The 20473-nt window shown below is 34.7% G+C and overlaps 3 protein-coding genes across 6 annotated transcripts in view; 1 reads left to right on the top strand and 2 right to left on the bottom strand.

The window, feature by feature from the left end:
- The window catches only part of LOC106108655 (septin-2), a 9751-nt gene extending 3470 nt beyond the window's left edge, over positions 1–6281 (bottom strand). Inside the window, exons 1-5 of one of the 2 annotated variants that reach the window (XM_013289910.1) lie at positions 5850–6281; positions 2127–2318; positions 1758–2016; positions 899–1049; positions 505–670 (exon numbers count right to left, since the gene is read on the bottom strand). In XM_013289910.1, the coding sequence (XP_013145364.1) occupies positions 505–670; positions 899–1049; positions 1758–2016; positions 2127–2318; positions 5850–5859 (778 nt within the window). In that variant the 5' untranslated portion in view covers positions 5860–6281. Of the gene's footprint in view, positions 1–504; positions 671–898; positions 1050–1757; positions 2017–2126; positions 2319–4140; positions 4574–5849 lie in introns of those variants that run through there. The other variant, XM_013289909.1, reaches the window with a different exon arrangement.
- A 2719-nt stretch (positions 6282–9000) lies between these two features.
- On the top strand, positions 9001–19659 carry LOC106108528 (carboxypeptidase M). 3 transcript variants are annotated; one of them, XM_013289714.1, is made up of 13 exons: positions 9001–9179; positions 12254–12341; positions 12577–12741; positions 12900–13033; positions 13205–13341; positions 14016–14203; positions 14458–14487; positions 15917–16090; positions 16302–16420; positions 17763–17939; positions 18084–18176; positions 18540–18642; positions 19509–19598. In XM_013289714.1, exons 2-12 carry the CDS (start codon positions 12254–12256, stop codon positions 18630–18632), a joined length of 1398 nt encoding a protein of 465 aa, XP_013145168.1. In that variant the 5' UTR covers positions 9001–9179; the 3' UTR covers positions 18633–18642; positions 19509–19598. The 3 variants fall into 3 exon arrangements, with proteins under 3 accessions (XP_013145168.1, XP_013145167.1, XP_013145169.1); XM_013289713.1 differs by lacking the exon at positions 18540–18642 and having other exon boundaries at positions 19509–19659; XM_013289715.1 differs by lacking the exons at positions 14458–14487; positions 18540–18642 and having other exon boundaries at positions 19509–19659.
- Positions 16700–17502, bottom strand: LOC106108531 (superoxide dismutase [Cu-Zn]-like). The gene has a single exon (XM_013289718.1). It carries the CDS (start codon positions 17365–17367, stop codon positions 16765–16767), a length of 603 nt encoding a protein of 200 aa, XP_013145172.1. The 5' UTR covers positions 17368–17502; the 3' UTR covers positions 16700–16764.
- Positions 19660–20473: the final 814 nt, after the last annotated feature.

The raw sequence follows: 20473 nt of genomic DNA on the forward strand, positions 1-20473 counted from the left end.
TGAGAATATTTTGTTTTTAGTGTATTTTGTTTTGTTTTTAGTGTATTTTGTTTGGAAGTCGGTTTTGTTTTTTTATTAAAAAGTTTTTTTAACGTCACCTATCGTAACTCTTAGTTCGCCAAATACCATGTTTTGTGTTTTGTGTAAATTTATTATAGTTTATTCAAATTTATGTTGACACGAAACAAACTCTCGTGCTCATCTGTACTTACTAATGTAAGCAAAGGGGCCAACAAATGACGCTTTTATAAATTCTTTCGGCGTTCTTCAAATAAAACGAATTCAAAAGATTACATTCTTTACATGTAACCGTGAATTTCAACTGTTTTAACATTATTTTTACCTACGACTTTTTGAAGAGAGTGAGAGGGATGGCGATATTATATATACATACATGTCGTAACAATATATGTACATGCAACCCGACATACATGTCGGGACTCGTGGTTGAATAATTAGACAAAAAGGCAATGATAATGTTAAACTACGAGTATAAGAACTAACCGTCGACGATTCCCCAGGGATACTGCCTACCGCGCACGCGCCGGCCGCCCACCTCCATGACAGTGTCGGCGGCGACCACTGCGAAGGGCACCGCCGCCTTTAGCTCTCTGTCCTGCTGCTTGAAGTCCTCGTCCTCGTCACTGTCGCACTCTGGGAACTGGTACACCTGGATCAAGCAAGAAAATACTCACCAAAGTCAAGCAACCGCAACATCTAATCATAAGCTTAGATATCCATTTGCTTCAAAGCAAACCTTTCCAGCACTTTTTGCATTCATGAAAGTACTTAACCTAAAAATAACCACGAAAGGTTTACAAAAACACAATGCTGAAATATATTTGTTATTTGTTTGTAAACTCAAGCATATTCTTAATTATTTATGTAAATACCCTACTTGTATTTGATAGTCTTCTAAGTCCTGAAGTATGCGCGCTTTGAGTTTTTTAACTTCCATTACAGTGAGTGAGTCTGCCTTCGCAATGACGACCACGATGTTCACCTTTCTGTGTAGCCGCCGCATCATCTCCACGTCCACTTGCCTCAGGCTGACACATTAAAACAATTTAAAATAGATCAATTATACCATTATAATGTTGCCGCTCATTCAATTGTTACAGACGTTAGTAGATCGTGATATTGTTCGATACCATTACCATCAATCAAATGAGGCGTAACATGGAGTGTGATTGGAAATGGAACTATTAGCGCAATGAGACTTTATTGGCCTGTTAGTGACTGAATAAATTCTCCTATTCATGCTCTGCGACACGCATCAACGTAACGGTGGTTCATTGCTGAAAATCATTTGGTCAAACCACTCTTATTCTTTAGGAAAAAAATGATAAAGATCAACTTAATGTTAGTTTGACACTAATTTTAAAAATTTTCGTTACAAAACCATTTTACCGTTAAGTTAACTGTAATTACAAATAATAAACATCCTCATGAGCTTAATATTTTTTGATGTCATTGACATTAGATTGATTGTCCTCTATATGCGGGCAAGCGGGCACGTGTGCTTCCGCAGCAGTCGACAGCGCGCGGCTATCAGCAGTCATGATCAACTTTGACCCGTCACATTCTTTATATCACAAATTGGTTGCATACTGAATAAAATAACATCTCACAGATAGAAATGTAATAGATAGACTCGGGTTGTGTGATTTGTGTACTTCATAAATGTAACTATTAGATAACGAATTCAACAACCTTGGTGTGACAATATAAACAATTTTTAACGTTCAAAGTAGTACCTGTGGGCCCAGGGCGGTACAAAGTACAGGCAGCAGTGCACCCTATTGTCCTGCATGTGCCTGCGGTTGAGGCCGCTCTCATCGGTAAAGTACTGCCTGAACTGATCGTCGACGTATGCGGAGCAGACCCGCCATGAGTCCTCGCAGTTGATTGCATCGCCGAAGCCCGGCGTGTCTACTATAGTCAGCCGCAATCGCACACCCCGCTCCTCGATCTCCATCGTCTTCTTCTCTATTGTTGTCGTCTTTTCTAATCTGTCTATATTTCAAAATATTTTTTTAAAATTTTTTTTTTAAAATTTGATATACTCGGAGCTGTTACGTTAGTTTTAATGAGGTTAGAATGAAAATAAATATTTAAAAAGTTACCGTGTACATCGGGTATCATTCTATTTCTGTAGAGGTCTCCCAGGAAGAGGCTGTTGATGAGTGTGGACTTGCCGAGGCCAGACTCGCCGACCACCATCAGCGTGAAGTCGAAGCCCCGCTTTACGGACTTTCTATGCACCTGCTCTGGTAGGGTCGCGAACCCGATGTAGTCGCGCTCCCCGCGGTCTCTTTCTGTTTCCCAACAAAATGGTTTATCAACATTTCTTTGTAGAAGCAATTTTGTTCATCCAATCCACATATTCGCATACTATTTAATGAACCTACACAGAAGTTATGATAATGTTAAAGATCATCTCAGTTCGAGAAGTGTCGTGTTCATATTGTATCCTCTAATAAAATGATTGCAATAGTTTTACTCACTAAAGACTCAATTACATGGAACTAGGTATTCAACCTCGTGTTTTACGAGTCATGACCCACCAATGAGTCGTTATGAGGCCCAGTAGTCTACAAATCTAATAAGAGGGTGGTCTGAGGTTATTCATCCTCCAAATATGATTGCAAAATTACTTAGTTATTATGTTTACTTTTTTGACATTTTTGGAGAAAAGAGAAAAAAGGCACCGACAAATTGGATTTGATTGTCGTGTATTTTTTCTGTTGTATAAATGGGGTATCATAATTATGCAACGGAAAGTTCATACAGAAATGCATAAGTACAAGTAGTATGCATTAGCTAGTACATCAACGTAAATTGTTACGCTTAGAGCGGAATGCAAAATAGCTTTGTTTTGTGATGCTTATTGTTATTCTTATTTTATACGATGACACCAGAATTAGATGTTTTGTTGGCGATTTTTTTTCTTCATATTGTTATACGTTATCGTCATCGTAATAAAATTCATTGTAATAATAAACTAATTGCATCTTGATATTCCCTCCTTTGTTAGAAAATTGTTTAGAAATCTTTCGTACTTAGGTACTTATGAATACTTTTTTCGCGACCAGGTTACTATTTATCGTTTTTAATAACTATGGATTAAACTTGCATACTTTGTACATTTGCAGTATGTTTGTTGGGTTTGGTTCAAATTATATTCAAACTGTTTTCCGTTACCATAACAGAAATTATGACAGGTTATATAAGATACCTAAAAATATATGAATAGAATGAACAATCTCTTGGATACGATGTTCACCGTCCCAATTTGGAAATAGAACAACCAACTACTGCATTAAAGTGTCGTAATTGGGTCAGTATCTAAAATGAAATGTGTATGTATTTTCGCTTTGATCTAATATATTTTACAGTTATAGAGTTTGTCATAGAAAAAATGTGACAGAACTAACATTCTTCATTAGTTTAACAGCAACAATATAAAGTATGCAGTGAAATATGTAGGCACTTCCTGTTGTCTGAACTAGTCAATTGCGCGCGCGTAATCGCTTCCTTTGCATAGATAGTGTCGCATCTACAAGACGTAGAAAGCGAGCAATAACGTGAACCTGCAGTGGCGGAAGATTATAGTGAACTCCTATTGTTAAGGTTTATGCACCAGGAGGCTGATTATAGTTGAGCGTAGCGCGGCGGAGTGTGAAGAGACTGGTTTAGCCAGGGACATAGTTCAGCCACACTGCGGCACACTGTGTGCACTACGAGCCTTATGTATCTGGGACAAACGGAAGAGACATACGTGCACATCAAAACCGCTGGATACATTCTGTACTGTAGTTCATTAGTGGGACTATTGTAAAATGTATGTACAAATTAATGCTCGCTTCAACACCATAATGGGGTAGTTAACAAAAACCACATGAATGGAAGCTGAATGAAAATTTTTGCAATTAAGTACTTGCGATCAAACATAAATCCCACGATCTTAAACAATGGTGATATTGTAAGATTTTAAAATGTTATTGCTCTGATGATTCTCATGTTTCGTGCACAAAAACTGAAGTAGTTATATTTTTAATTTGTATTGTGTTATACATTTTCATATTAAAGTTCCAGTGAATAAAATAATAATGAATACAAAAAAATACACCAACTTACGTAGTTTTATCACAGTAGTTAATGCAGAATTCTTCTTATTTCCATTCTTGTTGTTTTCATTATGTGAATCAGCATTGATAATATTTATATGCTTATCATTTATACTTATATCTACGATAGCGTAATGTTCGCTGTTTTCCATCGTACGAAAGTATGAATCAAAATCGTTTATTTCGTAGCGTTTTCTTCAACGAACTGCATGTATACACTTTCCGAATACTTCATATGTATTTCAAAGGTATTGTTTATGAAAAACTGGCGATGAAAATAAAAACAGCGCGGGAAATACTGCAACACGGAGGCGCATTACACATTTGTTTTAATGAAGGAAACAGTACGCCGTATTTCGCTACACAACTGTTGATAAAAAGTCGTGGAAACAAAATGTTCGTAGCGGTGTGTACAGGCGGCGCACGAGCGCTCTACCGTTCGACGCGCGGTACAGAACTGCGCGCGCTTCATACAAAACTTCGCTACCATTTGTATAAACTATGTTACGTCATTCATTAACGACAACCGAATTAAATGTAAGGCCTATTATGTGACCTGTAATTTAAATCGGGTTAAGCCGTCTACTCACATAGGTATGTATAGAGTGTGTTGAATAATGCGAGCAGGAAATTAATAAACAGCGACACTGGCAGCATTTTAACAGAACAACCGAGATAAAATAACCTTAGGTTTTAAAAAACGTAATCTGTGTATGGGTATTTTCATTCTAACTTTTATGTGAATTTTATCAGAACGTTGGCGTAGATGGTTACTCGTAATTGATAATTATTAGGTAATGGAAGGAACCATGCTAGAGCTGATTTTTTCACCATCAATCTTTGTTTGCTCCTCTTGATCACTGTTATAATTACAAGTATATTTTATTTTTTAAAGTAGAAGGAGGCAAACGAACAGCGGATGCCGTAGCTACTTGCAATAATGCATATTCTTTAGTTATTATCTATTATTAGTTATTAGAGCTGAATTTTATTATTTCTTAGTCATATAGACTTAACTGGCTTTTTTTTTGCATCAGTGTAACTTCTGCTTTATTGTTCATATGAAAAAAAAATCTATCATATAAGAATAAATCGTAGTCTTCTATACAGCTTCTAATGGCTGTACACGTGCATCTATAATCTACTTTTAGATTTCAAGTTGGGCCTCAAGAGCGCTTAAAGCCATGCAGCGAGAACGTTGTTGACAAAACTCTCAATGTGAAGATGCTTTGGGAGCTTGTTAGCATATTACTGCCAAAGTATAATCTCAATTGAAGATATAACTACAATACACTGCTTTTATATTTGCTCTTGATGTGGAGATTCCCGCCTAAACTTATTTTTTAATTTTAATTGAGACTGCAATAGCAATTTAAATTTTGTACAATTGTTGCGATTATAAATGTGAAAGGATTTCAGATTCATAAGATCTTATCTGGTAGCAAAGATCAACAAATTTCTAAACTTTGGCAATAGAGTTGGCTAAATTTCAGGCGTGTTTTACGGATTTTATTAAATGTTGTGTGAAATTGTCCATACGAGTACTGTAGATAACATACTCTTGTTAATAGGTCTTAGTTGGAATTGACAACGCCAAGACCCAAAACTTTGTGCTATTTAGGTTATTGTTTTACATATTTTTAGCCGACATTTTCGTTATAATGAAAAATAAAATAACAAACCTATAAGCAACAATAGAGTACTAAAATGTTCACTTACCCATTGTCATGATTGCAAAGTGGAGTTACAGCTTTCGTGTATACAAGAGTCTATGCAGATTTTGAAAATTTTCATGAAATTTTCATAATGTTTTGAATTTTCCTAACATCATTGCATAGGTGATATTGCAAACAATGACAAACATTTCAATTACATTTACTTAACTAAACACTTTTTACTAATATTACAAATTTTTATACTATCAATCTTGATTCTAATATTAAGGTATTGCGCATACGAATTGGTTAGTGTCTAGCAAAACTGCACCATCTCTGTAGATAAAACTGACATTACACTATACATTTAACGTAACTAAAAGAAAAAAAACTATAAAACTAGTCGCGCGACATCTATTCCTAAAATTGTATAATTTAAAAACTGTAGAAAAAATTGGTAAAATAAGTAAAATCACATTATTTGTGCGCCCTTCTGTGCGTGTAAGTTACGTAATGGGGTCCCGGGGAGAGCTTGGGCCGCTCGGACCCCGAGGCTGGCGGCTGCGCGGGAACCCTGCGCGCCGTCGCCGGAGGGTGCAAATAGTCGATACAACGTCACGCTCTGCGCATGCGCTCACCTCATCACCTCGCGTCACCCCCTGTCCTTGTCCTCGCTCTCAAACCCTTTTTTCATTAAATCTAACATCTTCAGTGGCCTAGATGCAGCAATTGTCACTGGCAACATTCAAGGTCAATATTGTATCTATTTAAATCCCAAGGGTTCCCGGAAGCAGCTCTCCAGAATATAAAACCAGCTAATGATGTGACTTTGTTCTCGTGATACCACTCAACGTTGTCTATTATTATGACAACGATGTGGGTATTTTATAAAACCAAGTGAAGATGTTATGATGTTGATGTCAAGTAAAGCAAAATTATTGTTTCTTCTTAAAAAATGAAACAAAAACAATGTTAAATAAATTGAGCTAAAACACAAATCCAAAAAAAAAATCCTATCACCTATTGAAACTTATTGGCAAGTAAAATTTCAAAGAAGATTGCATTTCATTTTCTAAAGAAAATATTTTTTTATTACTTTAAAACGGAATGTATGTAATTTTTTAATTGTAATTTTTTACTTTGACTAAAATTGTTCACAGTACAGGAGGACAGTGAGTGCCTCGATTTAACCTCTTTAAGTAAGTCCGAGGCCTCACTTGACTCTGTACGTTACATAGAACAAGTTGCTAACTAGTTAGATAACATCAAAGGTGCTGATAAATATTTGTTTCTTTTTTATAACTTGTAACCAAGTCATTAACTATTAAATAAGTTAAGCAATTGTAATAAAAATGCGAATATAACCATTTGCTACTTCTATTCTTGGGATCACGATAATGTTGAATTCGATCATATACCAGTTCATACTGTTCATCAAAAAGATATTTCTAATGAATTTTAACTAAGACCTATCTTCAATATGTAAGTTTTAAATTTGATCGCTTACTACGCCTTCTGCGTCTGCAATATTTGTTGGAGTACTTAGTTAAAACAAAAATAGCTAAACCAATGATAGTGAAAGTGTTTTCAAACACAATACAATTTCACTTTAATTGTTACTTCTCCATCTCGATCTCGATGCGCTTCGTTACGTATCTAATGATCTGACATCAGTTGGGAAACTTACTCGTAGTATTTGATCTCACGAGATTTTTTGTCCTAATATTAGAAAAAGGGTTATGTAGTAATTTTCTTCCGCCTTTCTCCAAGCTTTTTATCAACGTCTGTTACATAAAGTCGTCAAAATAATACTTTAGTTGAGGTAATTAGACATTAGATGTTTTGTAAAAGATACGATTCCCGTCAACTAATCAGTAATAATTAAGGCGCAGTGTATTGCTATACAGATAGAATGAAATAGGAAAAAATTGATTTCAATCGTCACCAACTGCGATTTCTAGGTTTGGTCTCACATCATGACAAACTTTCGAGTCAATCGGCGCGTCGCTCCGTTGAGGGTACATTTCTCGGGTATGTATACTTTCTGTGGCTTTGGCAACTAGTCATAGTTAATTACTCAGAGACGTTTTAAACATATCTACACAAATAACCTCCCTTAGTAAATGTTAGCAAGTGAGTTTTGCATATAGTCTTGAATACTATCATGAGCATCGCCAAAAGAATTAGCAGGGCAGCTGACAGCCCCTAAGATTTAATAAATTAAAAAGACATAGATTGATATACTTTGAAATGCTAAGGCGCCTACAATACCCATAGATTTAGATAGATTGAGATAACTGAAAAAACTTTATGTCGACTATTCGTTACAATAAATTAATCTTGTGATAAAACATATTAACTTTAAAAAAAAAATGGTACCTAGATAATCGACAAGCGGTACCTAAAATAATATCAACACTTGCAACAATTTAATGTCTTGAGTCAGTTACTGTTTGACTTAAAGTAATTATTAATGAAATAACTATTTATAATTTTTTTTAACATTCCATAGGAGGAATTGACAAGAAAATCACAAAGTCTTTATTAGGTTTAAAACAAAATGTCGAAGTTTCTTTATAGAGATATTAATCAAATAATAGTCTTGGCCAGCATATCAAAGATTTAGCAAATAATTAATAAATTGAGTAAACAATCATTATTATTGTTGTCTCTGTCGGTGTCAAGAAATGTTAATAGGTTATCATCATGATTATCTTAAATGTAAATTGGTGCTATAGTTTATAATTTTAAGTTTAAATACTGTGTCATACAATAATGGACATTAACATATATTCATATTTTTAGTATGTAAAAAATACGTAGGTACTACGAAAAAATATCACCACATAATCGTCAAGAAGTAATGGTGGCATCGAGTCAATAACATGAGTTATTAAATTTCCCTGAGAATTTTCTTGTAATAAATATCGGGTTAAGATATTCAATCCGCGGGAAAGGTGCCAGATGGGATGGACGTGAAGGCTGCGCTATCGCGGAAAGCACGCGTGTCGAATCTTGCCTCTATATCGCTCCTATGTAGGGAAGAAAATGCAATATACACAGGTCCAAGTTCAGTTAGATATATAAATTGAACCTTACTTCCTTATGACACGAATAGTTTTAGCGTGCTTCGTTCGGAGTGAAAGCACTAAAGTCCCGCGCGTGTTCGAATGACGCAGAAGCCTCGTTCAAGGCAGTAGCTGCCGCCAGCTCGGGCCAACGCTGCCAGTCGTAGTTTGTCCGTCCGGATACTAGGACCATACATCCCACCTGATTTAATGATAAAGTTTATCCCCGAAAAAGTCGTGAACTTAACTTCTTGTGTTTCATAGACGTGATTATACCAATGTTGAAATATTGCTTATTACTAGTGTATTTAGTTCTGTGATTTAAGGTAAGTGTTTTAAAACAAAATTAAAGTTTTCTTAAGTTAACTCAATAAGGAAAATTGTGGAGATTGAACAAATAAAATTCGAGGAACTGACCTATTTGCATCCAACTGTTCGTATTTTTTTTTAATTGATAGATATATTGTACTTTGTTTAGAAATTTTAATTCAAATATACCAAATAGCAACCTAAGGGCTTAAGTTCAATTCCATCTTTATGTTTATCGAGTAGTTTTTAAGATTTCTTTCAAGGGCAGGCCAAATATTATTAGTTATATATATAATAGGCGAATAAATAGGCGTGACATTGGCATTGAGTTTGGCATTTACTGTGCAGATTCAGTGGTCGCAATTGCTGCACGCTTCAAACTTTCACATAAGAAAAAGTGAGCAGCTCTGGCCGTGACGTGAATTATGCTAATAGTAACTTCCAGTTGTTTCTTTTCACTTTTCGTCATTATCGTAGTTTATTTTTTTTTATTGACATGTTCTATTTTTTTACAACCTATTATTCAAAATTATACCAAATAAACGAACAGTAATGAAAACTTTAGTTATGTTTAAGTACATATTTTTTTTAATAATTCAACGATCAGTTAACATGTGTAAAATAAAGTTAACATTGTTTATTCTTTTATTAGGCGTAGGGAACGTCTAATAAAAGAATAAACAATGTTAACTTTATTTTACACATTTATACTTCAAACTGGTTTTGAGAAATGATTTTTACTGTCTAGTTTTCACACTTGTGTCTGTTTTAGAAAACGAAAACGAAAATAAATACCGTTAGTGGTTCACCCACAATAGGGTCAACGGTCCAAAATTGTCGTTCATTACGTGAAATGAAACACATGATACGAGTACATTTTAACATAGCATATGATACATTATGTCTGAAACTGAACACATGAGAATTTAATAATATCTAATTGGATTGGGTTTTCCCCCGGGTTTATCCGTCTTTTTACAAATGAGTAAGAATAGATTTGTATTTGCACGTCTATTTATAACAAATCCCCGAATTCCTGCCGAGGCGAGCACAGCCAAACACTATTTTTAACATGTAAAAACTAGTCATTTTATTTAGTGTCTGTTATGAAGCCTTGACAATTACACGGCGCCATTGATTTTCAAACTAAAATACGTTATTCTCGAGAGCTTTGCTTAAGATTAGATAGAAAGGGAATAATTAGCAAGTGGTGTTCTTTCAAAATGATGTCATCATCTAACACACTTTTGTGGGGAAAGTGAGACTCGGCAGTTTTTCATATTTTTTGCAGGATACATAATTTTAATGCAGACTTAGTAAATAATAGGTGCCAATGTAATTTTGTACTGGTTAAATCCAGGGGAAAATCCAAATCAAATTACACTATCTATCCAACATTTATTACCCGCTTAGTCTTAGTCATTGTTTCCATTGTAAGATTTTATACCTAAACGTTTGAGTTTATCTCACTTCTTCTTACTAACATTATAAATGCAAAAGCTTAGATGGATGAATGGATCTTTATTAGACTTTAACGCCTAAACGGCACAACGGATATCGTTGAAATTTAGCATAGACGTAGAACATGGTCTGCAAGAACACATAGGCTATTTAAAATTCCGCGTGGACGAACTCGTGGGCAAATGATAGTACCTTATAAAACAACTTTTTAATAAAATACTGCACCTACCTTGACCTTTAATAATATTCAATGTAGAATATTACATTTCCTACGTCAATGTAAAAGGAAAATACGTATTATGTCTGCGTCATTTATGTTATACAAATGTAATAATCATATCATATAATTATATATCATACATCATATATCATATATCTAGTCGTATATCTATAAATATTATAAATGCGAAGGTTACGATGGATGGAAGGATGTTTGTTAGCGTTTGTAGCCTAAACGCCTGAACGGATCTCCATGAAATTTTGCACAGGGATAGAGAATAGTCTGGAAGGACACATAGACTACTTTTTATCCCGGGAATAGTTACGGTTCCCGTGGAATTAATCAATTCAGTTTTTTAATGTTTACTCGATAATACTGCAACGGTTCAACATATCTTATTGAAATTTGGCACAGATATAAAACAAAGTCCGGAGTACACATGGGATAAGGTTCATCCCCGAGAAATGTCCAGTTCTCGAGGGATACGTAGCTTTTTGTTATTTATATAGTTCGCATTTTTTTTTCTAATACCACGCGGACGAAGTCGCGGGCAACATCTAGTTACATATAATACATAACCGCCCACTTGTAACTGCAATGCGCATGAGTTTGGGTGTTTATTACATTTCATGGTACAGATATAACTAATATTACGACTTCAACTTTACATGTATACTAAAAAATAAACTAATTAAAACGACGATCGATAGTTTACGGTGTGCACACGGACTAGTTTCAGACCTATTGGGAGTCTTTTCTTTAGGGTGAATGTAGTCGTTCTTAGCTGTGTAGTTTATAATATTGTCTCTGAAAAGTTTTTTAATTTTAATCTTTGATAACTGGTTTAATGATGCGTTATAATTGTTAAAGAGGTTACGTGTCCGCGGCGTCCAGTGACCGAGTGACCTTCACAGAGACCGGTTCCCATCGCACCACACGCGCTACTTCCCAAACATAACATTAAAAAGAAAGCAATGCTAATCAATCGCGTCGTAACTCTCTGCATACAAATTACCCAATCGAAATAATTTAGTATGATAAGTCAATGAATGTTACAAAAAAGCTTAGTACCACAACATATTCTTTTTTCCTACTTAGACTTATCACAGTTGGCCGGTAAAACATTGAACAAATTATATGTTCAATATTTTGCAACATTATGTAAATTAATAGAACAAAAGCATGCTTGGTTTTATGCCGTTATCGCAAAAACAGGACACAAAAACTACATTTCTGAATTCATGTCATTAAAGTTTTTTCGCAACCATGTGGAAACTACTTGATTTTTTAACAGTCTTTTACCACTTATTATTTAAAATTAAATATGTACTTATATAGAGTATCTGTTCTGCTCGTTTAAATTATTGAAAGTTCACTAAAGCTATTTAAAAATACGTTATATTTTCACAGATGGCCAGATCTCTGGTAACCAGGATAGTGACACTTTGTTTAGTGATCACTGCAACGTACGGACAAATCCCCGACACACAATACTCTAGTAAGTTCACCGCTTAATTATATTTTGTTGAAACATAAATATCGTAATCGTTGACGATATGGAACACACCGAACATGAGAACGTGTGTTCGAATCCAACATTTGAATACAAATACTATCATAAATCTATTATTATAAAGCCTTTCTTCTACTTAGTACCTCTAGAATTATGAAGGTAAGTCGATTTTTCTCGTACTTCAATTATATTGCATTATCGATTTTTATTTATTTTTAAGGTGAAGATACCACGCCGAATTTGAGTGATGTTGAAGGCCGACAGAGTAGTTCTGACCTGGAGTTCCGTTATCACGACCACGAGGAACTGACGCGGTACCTACGGGCGGTATCCGCAAAGTATCCGGCCCTTACAGCACTCTACTCTATAGGGAAGTCTGTGGAAGGTAAGTGATGTTAACATACAGATGCATCTTGCAAATTTTATATGCTATAACAAAGTAGTATTAGTACTTGCCCTGTGCATTTTTATATGGAGAAAATATTTCGGTTTCGGATTGTAATGAAATATAAGCTAGAGATCTGTAGGAAACTAATGTTACAGGTCGTGACCTTTGGGTGATGGTTGTTTCGGCTTCGCCTTACGAGCACATGATCGGAAAACCTGATGTGAAATATGTGGCCAACATCCACGGCAATGAGGTCGTCGGACGGGAATTGCTGTTGCATCTCATACAGGTTTGCATTAAACTTTACGAGAATTGCAGTTTATACCGTGTAAGCAATCTAACGTTAAAATTTTACTTGTAAAGCAATACGCAAAGAAAAAGACTTTGAACTTTGAATGCAGTTTTCGGTACCATTTTCTGAACCAATAAAAATTTAGATTGTTATCACTTTCTTTTTCAGTACTTGGTGACATCTTATGAAACAGATTCATACATCAAATGGCTACTAGACAACACGAGGATTCACCTGATGCCGTCTATGAACCCTGATGGTTTCGCCAACTCCAACGAAGGTCAATGTGTCACCACTGTCGGCAGGTAAAATTATTTTTTAAAACATTATAATTAGTTAATATGCAACCAAGGTTATGGTACATTCTGATATTTTCCAATAAGCATAACTGGCGTAGTGGTATGATTAAAATAGGTTTTAGATCGATAGCAGTAGGACCACTCTTGGACTAGACCATTGTTTAAAATCAATATTATAACTGCAATAATGATTTATGTTTTCCTTGCTTCTTTAAAACCTACATATTAATGGTACCCATAAAATGTAATCATTAATTACCTTACTGCTGCCCGTTTCCAACGACTCGTCATATATTAGCAAAAAGGATAAAACATCGCCGGAATATGGCCGGTAAGCATAAAAATTTCATTTGTTCACATAACAATACAATTATTTGTCAATTTATGGGGCAACGCAACTGGAACGAAAGATTGCACAAGTTACCTTGTTTATCACCTAACCTAAAAGTATTTGCCTTGACATATGAACACAATAAATGCCGAATGTTATGCTATTCAAATACGTAAATGGTACAGATAACAATTTGTGTATTAGTTACCCACAAGTTAAGAGAAGTTCCACCCCAACCCCATTAGCTTAAATAAATTAGAGAATTCCTAGTTATGAAACAGGAGGAACATTTTATCAACAATGTGTATGTTCCCACGAAGTCCAGTTTGAATTTGAGCGTATTGTACAGGCACAACGCCCGGAGGTACGACCTGAACAGAAACTTCCCAGACTTCTTCATACCGAACACGAAGCAGTCGCAGCCAGAGACGGAGGCTGTCAAGGAGTGGATCAGCAAGATACAGTTCGTGCTGTCGGGCTCGCTGCACGGCGGCGCCCTCGTCGCCTCATACCCCTTCGACAACACCCCTAGTGCTAGTAAATATACATTGACATTATTCATTACAGTATTAATAAAGATGTATTTGAAACATAGCCAAATCTATGTAAATGTAGCTCAAATCCGTATTCGCGGGTTAGGTAAATGTGCCGCGGAACAACCCGCAAATTGTAAAACGAGTAACGGGATCGCTTATAAGTAGAGTTAACTACTACTTAATAGAGATAGTACATGTTTATAAAATGTGCCTAAAACTGTCAAGTAATTTGAAATATTTTGTCAATCTATACAGGAATGTGCAGATCTTCTGTATTATGCAAAGGTAAAGTATTACCTTTACATTTATTTTTAAATTGGTTTCATACACTCCTATTTGACTAAGTACTGGATACTGCATAATATTGCTGCAAAAACAATAGGGAATGTGCATGTTTTTTTTCTTTTTTGTAAATGATTCTACTTGTTATGAGATAACCAGAAAAAAAATAATGACTCGAAAAAATTCAACCATTGAGCTAAAAATGATAAAATGAAATTACGATTATTTTCGAGCGACTAAAACGCCACCGGAGTTGACATGAGTCAAATGACGTCAATCGTCATATTCCATACAGAACACAAAACATACGCTCAAATGTAAAAAACAACAAAGTATCTCATTGCTTCTCATGGTCAAAAAGACAAAAATCGATTCATTTCTGGGTCCGCGGCAGTGCACCCGCCAAGGCGACCACGGCCGAACACAATTTTCTCGAAGCGCTTCGGCGCACTTTTGACCCTTGTAACTTCGTTATGGATAAAGATAGAAGCTTGAAATTTTGAACATCAATAGATATTTATACCAATTTCTTTAAATTATACCTAGTAGTTTACAAATTTTAGCTAGTTGAATTATTCACTTTTTTACGCAATTTCATGTTCAATCATAACTTTAAGGCACTTCCAATGGTGCTACCAACCTGAAGTTTGGAATTTAGTCAGCGCTTTCGCTATAGATTTAGAACAACATAAAATATATTCAGATTTATTTATTTTAAAAATCTATCAACAATATGTACATATTGACCATATAAACCGAGCAATTGCCGTGTCGGTGTATTAATCAAAACAATAAAGATGATACAGTAATACTATACGATCAATTTAAAGCTAATATTTTGGTAATTGATTATATTTCAACAAAATTATTGCAGAAGTCTATCCAGTCATTGACTAAAATAACTGTTTGAGTTTTTATGAAATCTCATAAATTTTTGTAAGGAATTTATTATTACAGATACAAATAAATGGTAGTTAATGATTCTTTTCATTTGTTTTTTACTTTAAAGTTAGTTTTGATATAGTGTCTATAGTAAAATACTTAAAGAATGAATTTCTATATTATAAACTAACGTAAATGAACTGCGTATTGACAACACAACGACGCCATATTAGATAAGCCACTTGCTTCGACCAATAGCGTTGCGTTTTAGAATTTAGCGAGGAAATTAAAAAAAAAAGACACTTTTTAATGATTAAATTTCGCCATTAAATCACATTATATTAAAAAAAATTACAGGTATGTTTTAATAGTAACAAAAAATGCTTAAAAAAAGTTTGGTATCAATTTGGCGTCATATGCATATTGCCTATTGAACTTTGGCCAAAGCATGGATAATCGCTTAATTTCTGAGATGTATTCTTAGTCAACATTTATTTTTAAACTCAGAAATGTATCGTTCTTTGTTTGTCCACATGTCCCCTGAATGCAGTGTTCCAAAGATACTCGCCGACGCCGTCTATCGCGCCGGACGACGACGTCTTCCGTCACCTATCGCTGGTCTACTCCACGAACCACGCTAAGATGTCACGCGGCGTCTCCTGCAGGTCCCACGTCCCCTTCAAGGATGGCATCACTAACGGTGCAGCCTGGTATCCACTCACAGGTAAAACAATAAATAACTAATAAGTTTTGGTTTTCTATATTCTAATTCGGTTGCATCAATTTCGGACTTCCAACGTTTCTAAAATTCACTTATCTTGCAGATTATTTATATGACAAAAATAAAAAATCTGTGTGACCTTTTGTTTTTAAAAACCAAATCTTTTAGCATAACTAAAAAATTGCAGATAATTTAATAAAGGGATAATTTTCAGGTGGAATGCAAGACTACAACTACTTGTGGCACGGGTGTATGGAAATCACTTTGGAACTTTCGTGTTGCAAATACCCACCAGCACATGAACTGCCCAAATATTGGGCCGACAACCAACAGGTTATTTTTTTCATTTATGTGGTAATATTTTTAATTCATTAATTTAATCAAAAGTAAGAACAGTAATTAGATTTTAAAAGAGATAAAAGAAAGCAAAATGTGGTGGTTATGGATTTATTAAAAAGTGGAAATTACAAAATTAAATTAAAAAGATAATATAAAATGTAACTAATATTACGATCTCCACGTCTCTAATATCATTTTTTTTTGATAAACTGGAATAAATGATCGTCGCCTTTAATATTTTATTTAAGTAAACAGTGCATTAAAAAACTAGAATTTAACTTTTTAATTTAATTAAATTACAAGTTCAAAGATCATTAAAAATATAGACGGTATCTACATTATTTACCGATAACAAAAGCGGCAGTAAGTGTAAGGAGGAATAATGAAGGAAAAACTGATGCAGACGAGTTCCAAGGGCCGGAGGGGGAACGTATACCTATAACTCCACAGCCGATCCTCGGGCCAGCGTTACCGGTGTTAAGAGAACCTTCATTTCCTCCCAAACCTAGATCGTCTTCCTGCTCGTGGAGGACCAATGTACGTCCGATAATACTATTCCGGCCTCGTAGTGATATCACATTGTCTACAAAATCAACATTTGCCACGGGATTTTCGGTACCTACAAATTGTACGTTTCCTAAATCACCAACGTGTCGTACTGCATGGTCTCGACCTCCGTGCGTGTTGTCGTCTGGGTCGAAGTGGGCACCGGCTGCGTCACATGTACTCGTATCTCCCAATTCATGTACATGGAAACCGTACTTTCCAACGTCCAAACCAGTTATAGTACCACTAACACGAATTCCATTCGCCGTCTCCGTAAATGTTATGCTGCCGGTCACATTCTGTGATATAAGGTGAGCTATTGCAACTCTAGTTTCACTTCGTACTTGTACCGCTAAACTAATAACCACCAAGAAACTGAAAACTCTTGCGTACATTTTAACAACGTAATGTTTAACTACAATGAAATTATTTATGAGAGGCCGCGCACATTGAAAAGTTTAAAGATAAGATATGAGTTATCGTTAGGATTTAAAAATGTTTTTTTGTGTTTTATTGATAACTAACATTATCAAAGATAAATCACAAATGAAAATAGAATTAGGGACTGTCATGTTTCTTATGATTTCAATAAAACTAATAATCTTTATCTGAGTCCCGAGATTGTTGAGAAAAAAGAATTGTATGCTCACGTAGAATAGTGTTTTCCTATTTTTAACGGAAATAAAAATAAAAACAAGATTTTCATTTAGACATCTCATATCTAGTAAATTAAGGTCTAAGCCAATTTTAGATGTTTAAATAAGTATAAAATCAATGTTATGCTATTCAGGCGCTGATCAAATACCTGGCGGAGGCTCACCGCGGCGCACACGGCTTCGTGATGGACGAGAACGGCAACCCGGTGGAGCGCGCGGCCGTCAGGGTGAAGGGCCGTGACGTTACATACCACACCACCAAGTACGGAGAGTTCTGGCGCATACTCCTGCCTGGCAACTATCGTCTTGATGTAAGTATACTTCTTGCTCAAACAAAACATTTTGGTCATAATTCGTTGCCGTTCCTACAAACATTTTAACCGATTTCTTATCCCGTTTTAAACTTTTTAATAAGATCTGTTGTAATTCACTTAATCCCTTATTTATTACCCTAGGTGTCAGCGGAGGGCTACATACCGCAAGAAGTAGAGTTCGTCGTCATTGACAGCCATCCAACACTGTTAAACGTCACTCTTCATTCCGCTAAAGTAAGTACAACTGGTAAATAAATTATGTGTATTTATGTAATAATTTAATAATAATTACTTGTACATATTATTTTGTTAATAACAATTAATTATAAGACATGTAAAAGTACACGTAATTGAAATAACATGACGCTGAAATAAAATAGAGTTCTGTTGAAGGAAGACATCTACTGGAGCCTTTTAATTGTGACATTTATGTTTTATGTTTGTACAGTTGGCTGAAAGAAACCAAGTTTACGTTATTGCTATTGTTAAAGAAAAGATTTTGAATACACATTGTATTGTGTAGTTGCTTAAAACTAACAAAATGCACATGTAAATATCTCTTGTATAACACGATGGTGGTTTGTCACATACCAATAGTTGGAGAGAAGCCGCACGTCGCTACCGAGGCAGAAGCCGGTCTCGCTTCACGCCGCCGACAATCGCAACACTACTTGGTCTATCCCGAAATAATCTTTATTTGGTAAATTTATAATATTATGAGCACTTCGTCGCTCGCTATTCAATACATGCAATTCATAAAAGGCTGTGTCCTTCATTTTGCTATTGTTGCAGTTGAGGTCATTTGGTTTCCCGCCACACCACTGTGTTTAACATATTTTTTTTACAGTAGGAATAAAAATGGCCTTGTTTAGACACGATGGTCGATTTTTAGCATATAAATGTGGTGTTTGATATGTAGAAATTGTAAAACTTAGATATTATCTTTATTGCAATTTTCAGCAACACGCTTATCATCATATTTATCAAGTTGCCTTTCATTTTCTATCCTTATTTCCATATGCATATATAATTATTTCCACTAACAAAACACTGCATTACATACATACATACATCTTGTAACCGCTACTTTTAATTATTTCTTTAGTGTAATAAGAATATATTTAAGATTCTTTGCATTTTGCATGAATTATGTTCAGTAGACGACAATTTCAGAATATATTCACAATTACAAAATTAGAATTATGATAGTGATTTTGTCTATTCTCATTTACCAGGTTTATATTATATTGCGACAAATTATTACATTATGGTAATTAATTATTACTTTTCATTATCGAAAAATTACGAGTACGCTTATTGCATTTTAATTTCGGTAACGAATTATGCAAATACATCATTAAAATACTTTCTTATCGATCTCAATATCCTGTTTTTAAAGTTGATTTTCATTTTTTAACAAAAATAAAAATACTTGTAAACATTCCTTATTTGTTATTATGAAGTGAAAAAGAAATAAATAGAACGTTAAAAAATAAAAATTCCCAATGTTCATTGTCATAATTTATTCTATTATTTCCTTTTTTAAATAAACAAATTGTTTTGCAGCGTATTGACAACGGGGGCTACTACCGGCCGCTGGCGCCACGGCCGCCGCCTGCGCCCGCGCCGGGCTTCTTTGCCTCCATCACAAACTCCTTCCAGAACCTCGTCAACAACTTCCTTGGATAAATATAAAATAACTAATATTTATTTTCAATTGTTAATATATTTTTACACATTTTTCCAATTATCGGAGACTTGAAACACAGCCCATTCATAATGTAAAAGTAGAGTTCCACCGCTGAAAACCTGCACAATAATTTAGATTATATCTCTAAAACTCAGAGAGAATTTTGTAGAGATGTAGATGTAGTAGTCTTAACTGAACAATAGTAAAATAAAAAATCTTGCATCTGTTCCTAATTATAAGTGCACATAATTTCATTTTAACTATGTTAAGGTAATGTAACAATATTTCGTTATAATTAAAAAGTTACCAACGATAAAATAACGAGAAATAATTTTAATAAAGAGAACAAAATATCAATCTATACATACTAATATAATAAAGTGTAAACACACACTACTTTGTGGCGTAGGATGTCCGCAATCACAGCATATTTTTGAATAACTCCCTCTTTAATAAAAAGCCCGACACTTACGACAAGCTTTAGGATATATATTTTTACCCTATTAAACTTGGGGGATAAATAAATTGGAAAGAACCTTCATATGGATAAGGGACCATAAACTGCAAGCTGCCAACATTAAGGAGGCAAGGTTGCCATGGTTTGTCATTTTGACATTTGCAATTGATTATTTGACACAGGTAAACAATAAAATGAAATTTTCATAATTTCATGCGGATGAAGCCGCACGGGAACAGCTAGTTGTTTCTCCAATTTAAGGGAGTGTTGTACTAAATGTAATTTGAACCTGCTCGGAGCCTTTAATCTCAATTACTGAATTATTATTGTAGTCCTTGCATACAAAAATGTATAACATTTAATTTTTGAACGTAATAAATAACT

Source organism: Papilio polytes, unplaced genomic scaffold (assembly GCF_000836215.1).
Source record: "Papilio polytes unplaced genomic scaffold, Ppol_1.0 DF821511.1, whole genome shotgun sequence".
NCBI lineage: Eukaryota > Metazoa > Arthropoda > Insecta > Lepidoptera > Papilionidae > Papilio > Papilio polytes.